General features: G+C 33.7%; 1 protein-coding gene across 1 annotated transcript; it reads left to right on the top strand.

The window, feature by feature from the left end:
* The first annotated feature begins 2,461 nt into the window (after positions 1–2,461).
* Positions 2,462–6,487, top strand: LOC127101013 (CASP-like protein 5B2). Its single transcript, XM_051038320.1, has 3 exons — positions 2,462–2,803; positions 5,292–5,424; positions 5,924–6,487. Exons 1-3 carry the CDS (start codon positions 2,670–2,672, stop codon positions 6,122–6,124), a joined length of 468 nt encoding a protein of 155 aa, XP_050894277.1. The 5' UTR covers positions 2,462–2,669; the 3' UTR covers positions 6,125–6,487.
* The last annotated feature ends 7,300 nt before the right edge of the window (positions 6,488–13,787 follow it).

Genomic DNA, 13,787 nt, shown 5'->3' on the forward strand with positions numbered 1-13,787 from the left:
GGTACCAACTCAACAAAGGTTTTTCGTACGAACCGACTCCTAATATCTTAACCATGAGCCCGCTCATCTGAGCTATGAACAAATCATTAGTCCCAACAAATAAAATTGAGACTCGTCTCTTTCACAACAACAACATATGATTCATGCACAATATAATGCACTACCACACTAACTCAATAACGGATTTATAATTCCACATCTAACTGTAAATAATAATATCAAAGTAGTCCACACAATTGGACTATCCACCGCAATCTCAATTATATGTTAATCACATAATTATCTCCTCACTAACACAACTCAACGTCATTAGATTAATCAAACAAAATTCATCAAAACACACCAACCAACAGCCAAACATTGATCGCACGACAAAGCAACACCAAAAGTCCAACTCAACATGCCATAATGCACCCACTAACACGATGACTGGTAGGTTGTCACCTGGGTGACGCCCGTCATCACCCTTTTTCTCTAATTGTCACCTCTGTCACTATCGGCAAAGCTTAATGCTTTCCTGGAGACCATGACCGTCTCCCTGTCAGACCGCTGATGTCCGTCAGCGTCTTAAGGCACATGATGACTAAGCCGTCACGCAGCTGACGCTCGTCAGCTCTGTTACAAAATCAGAATCACATTCTGCTATGGAGTTCAGTTCAAAACTCCGATTTTTCCACCCAGACCCTCCAATCGATCATAAGTATTAGAAAAATAACATGTTATCATTACAATATTATATACCATTTGATTAACACGTGATTTCATCAATTAATCACAAGTTTTAACACTTTATTCATCATATTCACGTCAACCATATGAACACAACTCATAGCATTTTTAGAAATACAAACATCTAATTTTCATGGTAAATCATCACACGAAATTCAAAATAATTACAACAATCACATCATGTTATCATAATAGTTTCATCCATATCATCAAACATTTAACATCGAAAGAAAATATGGAAAAAAAAATCTAATTGAGATTAAGGACTTCTCCATATCCATCATGTATTTAACATCATATTTAGAGTAATCCCCCTACCTTGAATTTGTAGCAACAACTCTAAGCTTTGACTATGCTGGTTTTCTCCCAAACCCTTGTTCTCACTTTGCCTCTTTTTCCAAAATAATATGCGGTGACCACTCTTAGAGTTTCTAATCCCTTTTTATTAAAAAAAATTAATCTTTTAATAATTGTACTTTGCCCTAACTTATTATAATTCTCACCACTTACCTTATTTTCCTCGTAGTTTCTATTTTCCATTTAATTTAATACTACTTAATTATCTAATTATTTAATTAAATAACTAATTACTTAATTATCTAATTATTTAATTAAATAACTAAATACTTTTCTACCAATCCAACATAGCATAAACATGTCAAAACATCAATACATCAATCAAATATATATAAAATTTATTTAATTAAATAAATAAAACATAAATTCACTTAAATAAATAATTTAAAGAAACAAGATGTTACAACTCTTCCTTACTTATAGAACTTTTGCCTTTGAAAATTATCTGAACTAAACAATTCTAGATAAGACTCTTTCATCCGACTCTCCAGCACCCGCGTCATGCTCCCACCGGCAGGTCCTCCCTAAATAACCTTCACCAAGACGATCTCTTTACCTCTTAGTCGTCTCACTTCTCGGTCATTGTTTCACATCAGTGATGCCTCCATAGTCAAGTTATCTCTCACTTGCACATCATCCATTTGAGCCACATGAGACGGATCTGAAACATACTTCCAAAGTTGAGACACATGAAGCACATCGTGAAGATTAGAAAGAGACGGTGGTAAAGTCGTTATGTAGGTCACTTCTCCTACTCGTTTTGTAATCTGATAAGGACCAATAAAACGTGGCGTGAGCTTTCGAGATTTCAAAGCACGACCAACATCAGTCACCAGAGTAACTCTCAAATATACATGATCTTCTCTTGGAATTCAAGTGTTTTTCTCCTCTTATCATAATAACTTTTCTAGTGGCTTTACAAAGTTTTCGTTTTTTCTTAGATTTGAAACAGAAAAGATAGGTGAAAAAAATACAAAAATTATCTTTGAAGCCACGCCTCCTATGAATAAGCAAGAGTTTGTAAATTTATATTTGATTCAACCAACAAAAATGAAGACTTTTTCACTCGATTTAGGCTCAAGAATTTTGAGGAAATGATATGAGCTCTTGAAAAAAAGTGAATAGTACTTGAATTTTCTAGACTAAAAAAAGAATAGTACTATAATTTTATTTTTCACTTTTGCCAAAATAGAAAATAACAATGTATCTTTCCTATAGAGAAAAAGGAAACAACCCACCCACTCCTACTTGCAGCAACAGGCCAACAAAAACAATTTAAAAACAAAACTTTCTCAATTACAATAAAAAACAAATAAAATGATGGAAAAAAACACTTCGATATTTTAACATTTATATCTAATTTATTTTGTATTATTTTCATATTAATTTATTTTAATTTATTCAAATACACAAAATAAAACGTAAAATTTCACATTTCTTCTCTCTCTGTCTCTCTCCAATGGATACAGAAAGCGGAAGAGAAAAATTCCCATAATCGAACAATTTCGAAAATTAGGGTTTCGTTTCTTTTTATTCCTCTTCATAAAAGCTACAGAAGAAAAATTTGAAGCAGAAGAAGGAGGATGATGAAGAGATTGTTGGGTGGACCTGGAACAGTGAGTGGATTCTTGTTGCGGTTTGGACAATGTGCATTTGGTGCTGCTTCCATCAGCGTCATGGTTACTTCTTTTGGCTTCTCTACCTATACCGCTTTTTGGTTAGTTTTCTTTCCTTCTTTTCTTCGTATTTTAAAGTAAAGATTGCATTTTTATGCTTGTTTCTGTTTTTATTTTCTTTGACTTGTTTTGAAATTAAGGTTTTTTTTTGGTTAGTTTTGGTGTTGGATCATTGTTTGTTTGCTCAAAGTGGTTATACTTATTTTCTTTGCTTTTGATGAGACTTGTATTGTAGGGCTTTAATTAGGGTTTGTTGGTTTCTGAAAATGAATAAAGGGTTGCATGAAAAGGATGTGACTGATGATCAATCAATGTTATTGCTAAACATAAGACAACGGATTACTAGGTATCCTTTCCACTTGAACCAGCGGGTTAAGAGAATAAAAAGTAAGACAACGATGTTCTATTCATTCCAAAATTTCCACTTTGTACTTTTCCAACTACTTAACCGAGGAGGTCTTTGTTAGGGAATTGAGTTATTGCCTTGGATAGAATTACCATTATGATATTTTTCAAGTTGAAAATGTCATGATTTTGTTAGTGATGGTAGCTTGGGAACATGTAAATGCCTGATTATCAGAATGAGTTCTGCATTGTAGTTTGCACATATGTTATGGGTGGACATTGACTCTCATCATGCATAGGTGACATACACCGAGTATGCGTGTGAAAAATGTTGATCATTTGTATCCGATTGCGGAAGCTGTGTAGATATGAGACAGAATGTTTATCAGTATGTTTTTCTGTTAAATATCACTGGTTGATGCGAAAATGTGGGCTTCTTAGTTGATGTTTTAAGGATTTTAATGGCTGCAATTTCCGTTGTCTACCCTATGTGATCAAGAAACTTTCGTGTATGTTTTGATGTGTATTGTGACGTGGACTAGGTTTTTTGCTCCTCTTTTCAGATGTTTCTATGGTTAAAAGTTGAAAGAAATGAATTACACACTACTGCCAAATAAAAAACCTATAGAGATGATTGTCAGAATGCATAAAGGAGATGCGTTTTTTAATCATTTTCAGACCTTAATTTGAAGAAAATATAATTAATCATGGAATCTACTTGTCAACTTTAGGACATATTTGTTGTTGTGTTCTGCAGTTTTAAAAATGGCTTTCTTGCATATTGTGTCACAGTAAGATCTTCACCACATTGTGTATGACATTTTTGGGCTATGTCATGACATGTTTATATGCTTCGAGTTTCCTGAGAAATTAATAGAGCTATTTAAGTCTGTTAGCATTTTAGATTCTTGGTGGTGTCAAAATGATTATTGGCCCATGGACTGACATCCGAACACTCTTGCTCACTGGGAAGTTCATCCAACCCTGTAAATAGGGCGGGCTGGGTTATGGTTTTGAGAGTGTCCCGGCTTTCATAGTGGATTCATCAAAATCCACTATGCTATAGTGCCATAGCACTTCAATTGCCGCTATTTGACAACATTGACTAATTCAAATCCTAATCTATGATTCTTATCCTAATAATAAATAGTTGGGTCTTATTCTTTGATTCTTCTAACATGTTGCAACTTGGGCTTTTGGTTTCCTTGAAGCGCCATTCTACAAGAATTGTGGCAGGCTCATATTGACAGTTCTAAATCCAATCTCTATTATGAATGCAAAGTATCTAACAGTATCTTCCCTATGTGTAATTTGGAGTATTTTAGATTTTCTCTTGAGATTAGTTAATATATTTCATTACATTTTTATGTTTTATTATATTACATACATATGTACATACACGGTAATGAGTCTAATATTGGTAACAAAAGCTCAAGTTTATATTTTGTTACAATCCCTTTGCTTTAAACCAGTGTTAATTTAAGTTTATATAGTTTCAATGTTATATTTTCTTTTTCCCCATCTAACGCTCTTTAATTTGGACATAATATCACCACAATACTATCCTATGTGACTTATCACTTATTCCACCAATATTCCTTTGTTGAGTTTTATAAAATCTGAAACACTATGGTAATAATGCCGTTGCTTCCGTGATCCTTTTATTTTAATCGGTTTCCAATTGCCTTTACTCTCTAAAGTTCTCTCTTCTTAAGTTAGAACATTTCTGTCTGCTACTTCTACAACCTCCTTGCAAATCTCTAGCCAGTTCATCCTCTTTTTCTTATCGGTTTCTGATTTGCTTGTTGCAGGGGCTATAAAATGAATTGTGTGCCTCCCCTGTTTTAAAACAGGACAAATTTGGTGACATTCATCTATTCTTCATGTACTTGTGTTTTTCGATTGCTGATTCCTTTCATTTTTGTTTCTCCCAAATATTCAAATGGCTCAATTTATATTTTGGGTGTTTAGACTTCTCGTTGTTGATCTCACATGCTCTGTTCTGAGTTTCTAATTCTAATGGCTCTTTTCTTTGGGAAAGAGAGAAGAAAAGAATGAATATATACTAAATTAATTGTCAAATGTTACAACTCAATGTCAAAATGTTTTCTTTTTTTATTGCCTAAATTAATTGTCATGTTTTTTCGGGAATGTAACTCTCGGATATTTGCATCCTTTTTTCAGCTATTTAACAGCATCAATGGGACTTCAGGTGCTTTGGAGCTTTGGACTTGCATGTCTTGATATTTATGCCTTGAGAAAAAAGAGAGACTTGCAAAATCCAATTCTTGTTAGCCTGTTTGTTGTTGGCGATTGGGTAATAGTCAGACCACTCTTTTTCCTATTTTCATGTGGATAACTAAGTTTACTTTATAAAATGAAACAACTCAAAAATATGCTTAACATAATAATACACATTATTCAATTGAACAAGTATTCAACTGGTTCTAATTTTTTGTTGGTAATTGCTAACTAGTAATCTATGAAGCACGGACACAGGTACAAACACCAGAAACACGACACTAACACTCACATGGCACTCACACGTAGAACCAATAGACACAGGTACAAACACCAGAAACACGACACTAACACTCACATGGCACTCACTCACATGGCACTCACACGTAGAACCAATAGAATATAACAACGCTTGTTGGTGTTATGTCATTCACCAACACGCGTCGAACACCGAATACGTCTTTAATCTGAAGTACAAATCTCATTTTACACCGTCAGTAACCTTTCTCATCTTCTTCTATGGCATTACATTTTTTATTTTGTGAAATCATTGTAGTGACTTATGCTATATACAGGTAACAGCCATTTTGTCACTAGCAGCTGCATGCTCATCAGCCGGAGTTGTAGTTTTATATACAAGAGACGTGGATATGTGCGTGATTCATAAGATAATCCCTTGCCACAGGTATCAGGTTTCTGTAGCCATGGCTTTCGTCACCTGGTTTCTTACCGCAATATCATCACATGTGATGTTTTGGATACTGGCCTCAGTCTAGCCTGTAGCCTGACTATCATACACATCACAGTTTCTTCGATATCTTCCTGACGCTGACGCGGGGGGCTAAATTTTCTTTACCGTCCCTTCTCGAAACTCTTGATAGGTGGTTGTTGAGGTGTCAGTTTAGTATTTCAGTTATCGTAGTGATCTCGCTGCAATTCAGTTCTTGGTTAAAAAAAAATCCCGCCTCAATCTAGTTGTAGAGTTTCGATTTAATTTTAGCTTTGGATATGATTCTGTGATTTTTTCTTTCTTAATGTAGGCAAATTATCTCACTCATGCTACATTTTTGCTGTTGTACATAATCTTGTTTAGTAATTTAGTATCCTGAAAACCTTAAAAAGAGATTGTGGAGCTCTCATTTCACTTGTGTATGATTTGAAATTCATGCTATTTACATGGTTAACTGTTACTAGTAGGGTTGATCATGGTACAATATAGTCAGAAAGCCGATCAAACTGAACCAAACTATAGTAAAAGGTCAGTCGAACCGAACCGTTTCAATAGATCTAAAACTGGATCGAACTAAAATCATTGATTTGGTATACCATTTCGAAACTCAGAACCTTATCATATCGTTGGAAGATATTTTTTTTTCAAGCCAAATCATTTGTTAAAGAACAAATCGATTTAATTTTTTCTTTTGATTTTTTTTAATAGAAGTTTTTAAATGTGTTTTTAACATTTTCTGTTTTTGATTTCGGTTCTGTTTTAGTTTATTTGTCATTTGGTTCGGTTTTTTATACAGTCCTATTTACTATATTTGCCATATAAATTATAATGTAGCTTGAGGGGGGTGACTAACATTTCTTTGTTAATTCAAAGGACTAATTCTCATTTTACAATTTTAAGGGATTATTTAAAAAAACCAGCATTATTTAATATTTTCATATTGGATTAGGTTTGATGTTACTTCAATGAATAAATAAATATTATGAGTGAGATTTCAATGAAAGGCATATGATAATAGAATGTTTTACACGCCATCTTTTATAAAGTAAACAAACAAACAATATTCTAAACAATTTTTTGTATGTAAATCTTGTTAGATGATAGTGATCAAAAACATTTTTTTGAGTTAAAATAGTATATTTAATAAAAGACAACTAATTACTCCTTGGGGGATTTGTCAAAGAGAAATTCTATATCATTGATCATTCCAAGAAAATGTCTTTTTAAAAAGGTGTAAGAAAATTTGTTGGTAATGATAAAAAACAAAATATTATATAGACTGGTGTTGAAATATATTTCACCTTTATTTTAATAAAATAAAGAGTAATGCTAATTGTGCCCCAAACTTGTGTCCTTGGGACACAAGTTAAGAAACCTAATTATAAAAAATTTATATTGGAAAAAACAATTAAAAAATTAATTTTATATTTTTATTAAAATCAAAACACAATTTCCAACATAACATTACCTTCTTTAGTTCTTCTTTAGTTCTTAACTTGTGCCCCTCTTTAGTTCTAGGGGCACAAGTTAGCTTAAAATAAAATAAATATGTTTGTAAACTTGTGGCTCCGATATGATTTTTTGTATTTTTATTTATTTTTCTTGCGTTTTAAGTTATTATATAAAAAAGAGAATTTAACTTGAAATTCATATCTACAATATAAAATCAACAACTTAACTCCTACCCATATTTGTATAGAGCAAAAGTTCTCAAATTTTGAACCCAAAAATTTGAATGTAAATAAAATCTAAAAAATACTCACCACCCCAAAAAAACCACGAATGCATAAAAATCAATCAAACCACTAACCATAATAAAGAAGCAATTAACATAACTTTTCATTGTTTCTATGATATCACACCTTTGATCAAGGAAACATATCCAATATATAACATTTTATGACCCTTTGGCCATGAAACACATACAATATTACCACAAGCATTCATAACCAATATTTACAATTGCACAATGCTAACAAACTACACCAAGCACCAACACAAACGTATGACTCCTTTTTTAGGTTAGTCACACACTTGAACATGCAAATCACAACACAAACATGAACACTTAAACATTATAAGAAGAAAAACAATAATCAAACAAACCACATTCATTCAAGCACCACAATACAAGAAGTCATGTTCATGTCGAAACCCTATGCGAATTGATAGAACGGCGACGCGGTGAACGGACATCATCGCCCGAAGAAGATTTTACGACTTTGGTAGGGTTTGAGGAAGACGAAGAAGAAGAAAAAACGGTTTGAAACCGACCGGAGTCACCGGCGGGAAGTTTCATGTAAGAATAAGAAGGTGAGTCACAAAACCAAGAACTTATATTAGTCCTTTCTTTGCCATTTTTGTATTGGACTACGGCTTTGTACACAAATGGAATAAGACCCTCCATTTTTTGATAGAGAAAGTGTTTTTGGTTTGGTTTGTGATTTGAATGAGTTGAATAAGGTGAGAGGAGAATAAGAAGGGTTGAAACTTTAAAGGTGTTTTTGGAGGGTAAGGGTATGAATGATGACGTGGAGTAATAGAATGTATTGGAGTATAACTCTTCACGCTAAGCCTAGGGAAGTTTCATTTTCAATGTTAACCTACAAGAAGATTTTGAAAGCTATGTTCAAACCACATTCATTGCCCACAATATATATTTAATGGGAAGAAAATCATTAGAGGATAGTTTTTGTGTTCATTCCATTGTTTTAAATGGTTTTGAGCTTTCAATACAAGATTGGTAGGTTTTGATATGATGTTTTTTCACATATAATTTTATTTTGATTTTATACTAGTGGCTAAGTAGTGACACTCATAGTTGGTTTTATTCTAAATTTATGTTAATTAATAATATATATATTTTTAGACAAAGTAATAATAACCATTAAATTTTTTCATATGAATATAAATATCATAGTTCGAGTTCAAATGATGATTTACAACTTATTAGTATCGATTTCTCACGAGACAATGATAATTCTTTCTAAAATCTAAAATGTAGATATATCTAAGTTATATTCCATATTTTTTTCTAGCCAAATAAACGGATAATATTTTACTTAAAAACTAAAATGAACTTGTATATAATACACTTTTTTAATCACAAACTGAGTACCACACCTGCTTCATCCAAATACCAACTCCACATACCCAGATAAAAAATAAGAAAAGTATTTCTCGAACACTTTTTTTACAGCAACAGCGATTAATTATATATAAAAATATGATTAATTCAATTGAAAAAATAATTAGTGTCATTTATTTAAAAAAATGTGATTAACCATTTCACTGTAAATTAAATTAATCTGTTGAACTTTTATATATATATATATATATATATAATATATTATATATATATATATATATATATATATATTATATAATATATATATATATATATATATATATATATATATATATATATATATATATATATATTATATATTTAAAAAAACTCTCACTGATCTAAGGCAATATCAAAAATAGGACTCATGTTAGCAAGATGCACATGAAAAGTATTAGATGTCAAGTCTATGGTTAGTGGATAATTTAGCATTAAATATGCCCATATATGTTCTATCAAACTATATTTTTTTAAAACTATTTCTTTTACAAAAAGATATCTGATATCGATGAATTTTGACTTTGTAGAATTCATATTGTTATTGGAGTAGAGCACAAATAAAATTGAGAAAATTACCCCTTTTTCACGCCATGCAACATACTTGGAACAATCCTTCTTCACAAGTTTCCGTTTCTTGCAAAAGAAGCATGCAGACTCCTTAGATTACTCATTTGCCTTCTTATTTTGAGAAAAGTTTTTCACATACTTCTTCCTTTTATTTTGTGAGCTAGTAGCCAAGTGAGCATTTTTAGTCATCTCTCTCATCATCTCTTTTTCCTCTTGCACAAAGTAAGATATAAGTTCATTTAGGGATCATTTGTTATTATGAGTATTGCAACTCACTCTGAATTGTCCAAAACTACTTCAAATGACTATTAAATTATTTGAATTGTCCAAAACTACTTCAAAGGACTATTAAATTATCCTAATTGTAAAATAAAGTGTTCGCAAGATTTAAGCTAAGAAATTAGACACATAATTGTCTTTATGTCATGTACACACCAACATAATAAACTAGTTCTACTCACACGGTATGAAATAAACTACTTATTAAAAATGAATAAACACATTTAATTTTTCTAAGGGTACATAAGTACGTGGAAAAAAATAAAATAAAACTAAATCCATGTTAATTCATTTTAGTTTATAACATAATTAAATAAAATCCAAATATTAATCATGGACATAATTTCCTAAATTAAAACAATATAAATGTATTGATATATTTGTGAAAGACCAGCATGGACAATACAAGGACCTGCCCCTATTAGGCACCCACCCAAAGGGTGACGCCTAGACATGACTTCCACTCGTTAAATGATCTGCCCTGATAGGAAAATGGGAATGATGACATGTATACAGTCCATAACTACATATGGAAGAAGTCATGACCATGATTCTCTAAGAAATAGGTAGTCAACAGGTTCCCTATTTCAGGTGAGATAATTACTACTTCTTAGGAGTTCCCCAAATCCAGGCTCATGAGCCCTAATAAATACCCCACCCTTAGGGTGGATGAGGACAACATGATATTAAAAAAAAACCTTAACATAGACTCTCATCCTTGCGAGCTTGCTATAACCACATAGAAAACACCTCCAAAATAGGCTCATCACCCCGGGAGCTTTCCCTAATACCCAAAATCACAAAAGCATATGGCCACCCCTATTAGCCTAAAGGTTCCACACATATATACTTTTTTAGCAAGTACAATGGAACCCACCGCGCCCCCGGTAAATCTAACCTGAGCCACACCTTCCATTATTACCACCAGTTTTACGCTCACCAAAGTCTCCACTCCTAGCCCTAACCGTCCCCAATCATGTTTTCTAGGAGGATACATTGCCCCGCACAGGAGGATACCGGAGGTAATAACGATCCTAACACCATGACGGAGATGCACACTACCATGGACGAGTTGCATTGTTAAAACTAAACTCTATAGGATAACATCCTTAACATTCAACAATGCCAGAAAGAGGCTACCACCAGATAAAAGATGGAAGTTCTGGATCCCCAACCACTCTCAAGTGAGATATAAGAAACACATGTACCTGGAGGTTTCAAGCCTTATTCCTTGCCAAAATTTGATGGATGTAGAGATCCTTACGAGCATGTTACCTAAATTAACAGTAGATAACCATCATCAGAGTGACCGATTCTCTGAAGGGCAATTTTTTATCTGGAACTTTCAAGGATGAAACCTTACGATGGTACATGGGCCTACCCCGAGCTTCTATATCTATTTACCAGGATCTGGTGAAGAAACTCATGTACCAGTTCATAACAAGTCGACATAGAAAGATGTCCATGACCAGTCTGTTTAACATTATGCAAGACCCTCAACGTCACTGAGAGAATACCTAGTCTGTTTCAACGAATCCACTATAAAAATCGTCTACCCTAACTAAGAAATGTTTGTAGGAGAATTTTAAAATGTTCTCAAAGTAGGGCACTTTAACGAGTTCCTCACCCAAAGGCCAGCATCTTCATTAGAAAAGGTGGTCACAAGGGCATATTGTCATTTAAAGGGAGAGAATAGTAATGTCACGAAGAAGTCATGTGACGTGAAAGAGCATGTTCTTAAGGCCGAAGGCTTACAACACCCTTAGAAGAGGAAATACACATCTCCTATTAGGTAAAATACGATGTTTAAGCGAGGTGGAAAAGCCTTTGAGAGCTTTACGCCCCTACACACTCGTCTCGAGCAAATTTAGCAGGTGGTTCTCCATTTTCATAATATCCCTACGCCCTTAGCTCCAAAAGCAGAAGTATTAGGGTCTGAGCCTAGATGATGATGTAAGTTCCACAAGGTTAAGGGACACCACACAAAAGATTGCTACCAGCTTAAAAAGGAGATATAACGCTTGATCCTGGAGGGTCACCTCAAGAAATATGTTAAAGGAGTCTCCTACCAAAGGTCAGGCGTGCTAGCTCTCGCGGGTGTGGCGACGTTGGAAGCCCCGAGTCTAGAAAGGGAAATGAGTTGTGCAAAGAATATGGCGATAAGACTCCGCACCACACCCTAAATACTATTGCATGAGGATTTGTTGGGGAGGAGAGAATAGTTCTTCCCGATGAAGATATGCTCGCGAGATATTAACTATAGAGGTTCTACCCACAGATTCAAAAGTAGGAGAGACCAAGGCACCAAAAGTCGAGATTGTTTTTTTTATAAAAATATGTTGCATGCATCCATCCTTACAACGACGACCCCATGGTCATCATCTTGAGGTGCGATGACAGAGAAATCAAAAGAGACTTGGTAGATAAAGGAAGCTCCACATATATCCTCTACAGGGACATATTTTAGAGGCTTAACCTTGATCCAAATGATCTAAAAGCTTTCAAAGGGTCACTGGTTGAGTTTTCTAGGGAGCAAGTACAAGTAAATGGTTACATAACACTAACCTTCGGGGTGAGAGAACAAGCCAAGGAGATAAATGTTAGGTATCTGGTCATAAAACCCCCCATCTTCCTATAATATGATCGTAGGGCGATGAAGACTTCTTAGAAAGTGTACCGATAGTGTCACAATAATAAAGTATCGAATCAATATGGACTACTTTTTAACAAGACAAACAATGTGCAATGCGTAGAAAATAGTAAAGGGGAAAGGGGTTCAAATTTCAAAGCAAAAATAAACAAAGAGTTCAAACATAATTATGGAAGCAACCAAGTTGTGTACAAAATCCTCTAGTTCTCTATTATTGATGTTTGATGCCTTACATGAATAATCTCATCAATATAATCCCACGACAAATTAGAAAAATTACTATAACCAATCCCTTGCAATATAGTTCACTAATCACTACTCGGAGCTTCCTATCCCTAGTCCACTAGCGTAAGTAGGATTAGGCGATGCAACAGAGCGTTAATTCACTAGCCACTACTTATGGTTTCTTATTCCTAGTTAACTAGCGTAAGCATGACAATTACCCTAGGTCCAACACATAGACTAATGGCCAGTATTCCCTATGTGCCCAAAATCAGATTAAAAGAGTGTCTCACATAAAAAGCATCATGACAAGAAACAATTAAATAAGATTATAAATTACAGCATTCATGCAAAGTCAAATAAACACATTGCCCAACAATATTGAAATAGGTTCATTAAAACACAATCTAACCTAGAGGAGTTTAGCTACTCATTATTCAAATTACAACACCATAAACAAATAAGAAGGTTGCATAAGAAATCCCTTGAAGAATTTACCTTCAATGGCTTCAAATACTCTCCAAAATCACTTCAGATGCTGCAAACCCTTTCCAAAATATGTAAAATTCAGAACCCTTGAAAAAGTATCAAACTTCCCCTTTTAAAACAGTCAAATGCGTCAGAAAAGCCTAGAAAACAACCCCATCGTGCGTGTGATTTTTCCATCACGTACATGATTTTTGAACACGCAGCATCGCACACGCGATACTTTCCATTACTTGCATGATTATTCCAGAAGCTAGATATTTCTTTTATCTTCATTTTGAAAAACCCTCCGTCTCAAAACGAGTCACGGAACTCCAAATATGATCAATTTATGGACAAACATCAAGATGTAAATTATGGTGAAAATTGCTCGTTTCT

This window comes from Lathyrus oleraceus, chromosome 7, assembly GCF_024323335.1.
Source record: "Lathyrus oleraceus cultivar Zhongwan6 chromosome 7, CAAS_Psat_ZW6_1.0, whole genome shotgun sequence".
Taxonomy (NCBI): domain Eukaryota; kingdom Viridiplantae; phylum Streptophyta; class Magnoliopsida; order Fabales; family Fabaceae; genus Lathyrus; species Lathyrus oleraceus.

What these genes read in the sequence shown, in the direction of transcription:
- LOC127101013 (XM_051038320.1), top strand. Translation starts at nt 2,670, where the DNA reads ATGATGAAGAGATTGTTGGGTGGACCTGGAACAGTGAGTGGATTCTTG. An exon ending in TCTACCTATACCGCTTTTTG is followed by an intron (nt 2,804 to 5,291) that starts GTTAGTTTTCTT and finishes TCCTTTTTTCAG; the next exon opens with CTATTTAACAGCATCAATGG. An exon ending in TGTTTGTTGTTGGCGATTGG is followed by an intron (nt 5,425 to 5,923) that starts GTAATAGTCAGA and finishes TGCTATATACAG; the next exon opens with GTAACAGCCATTTTGTCACT.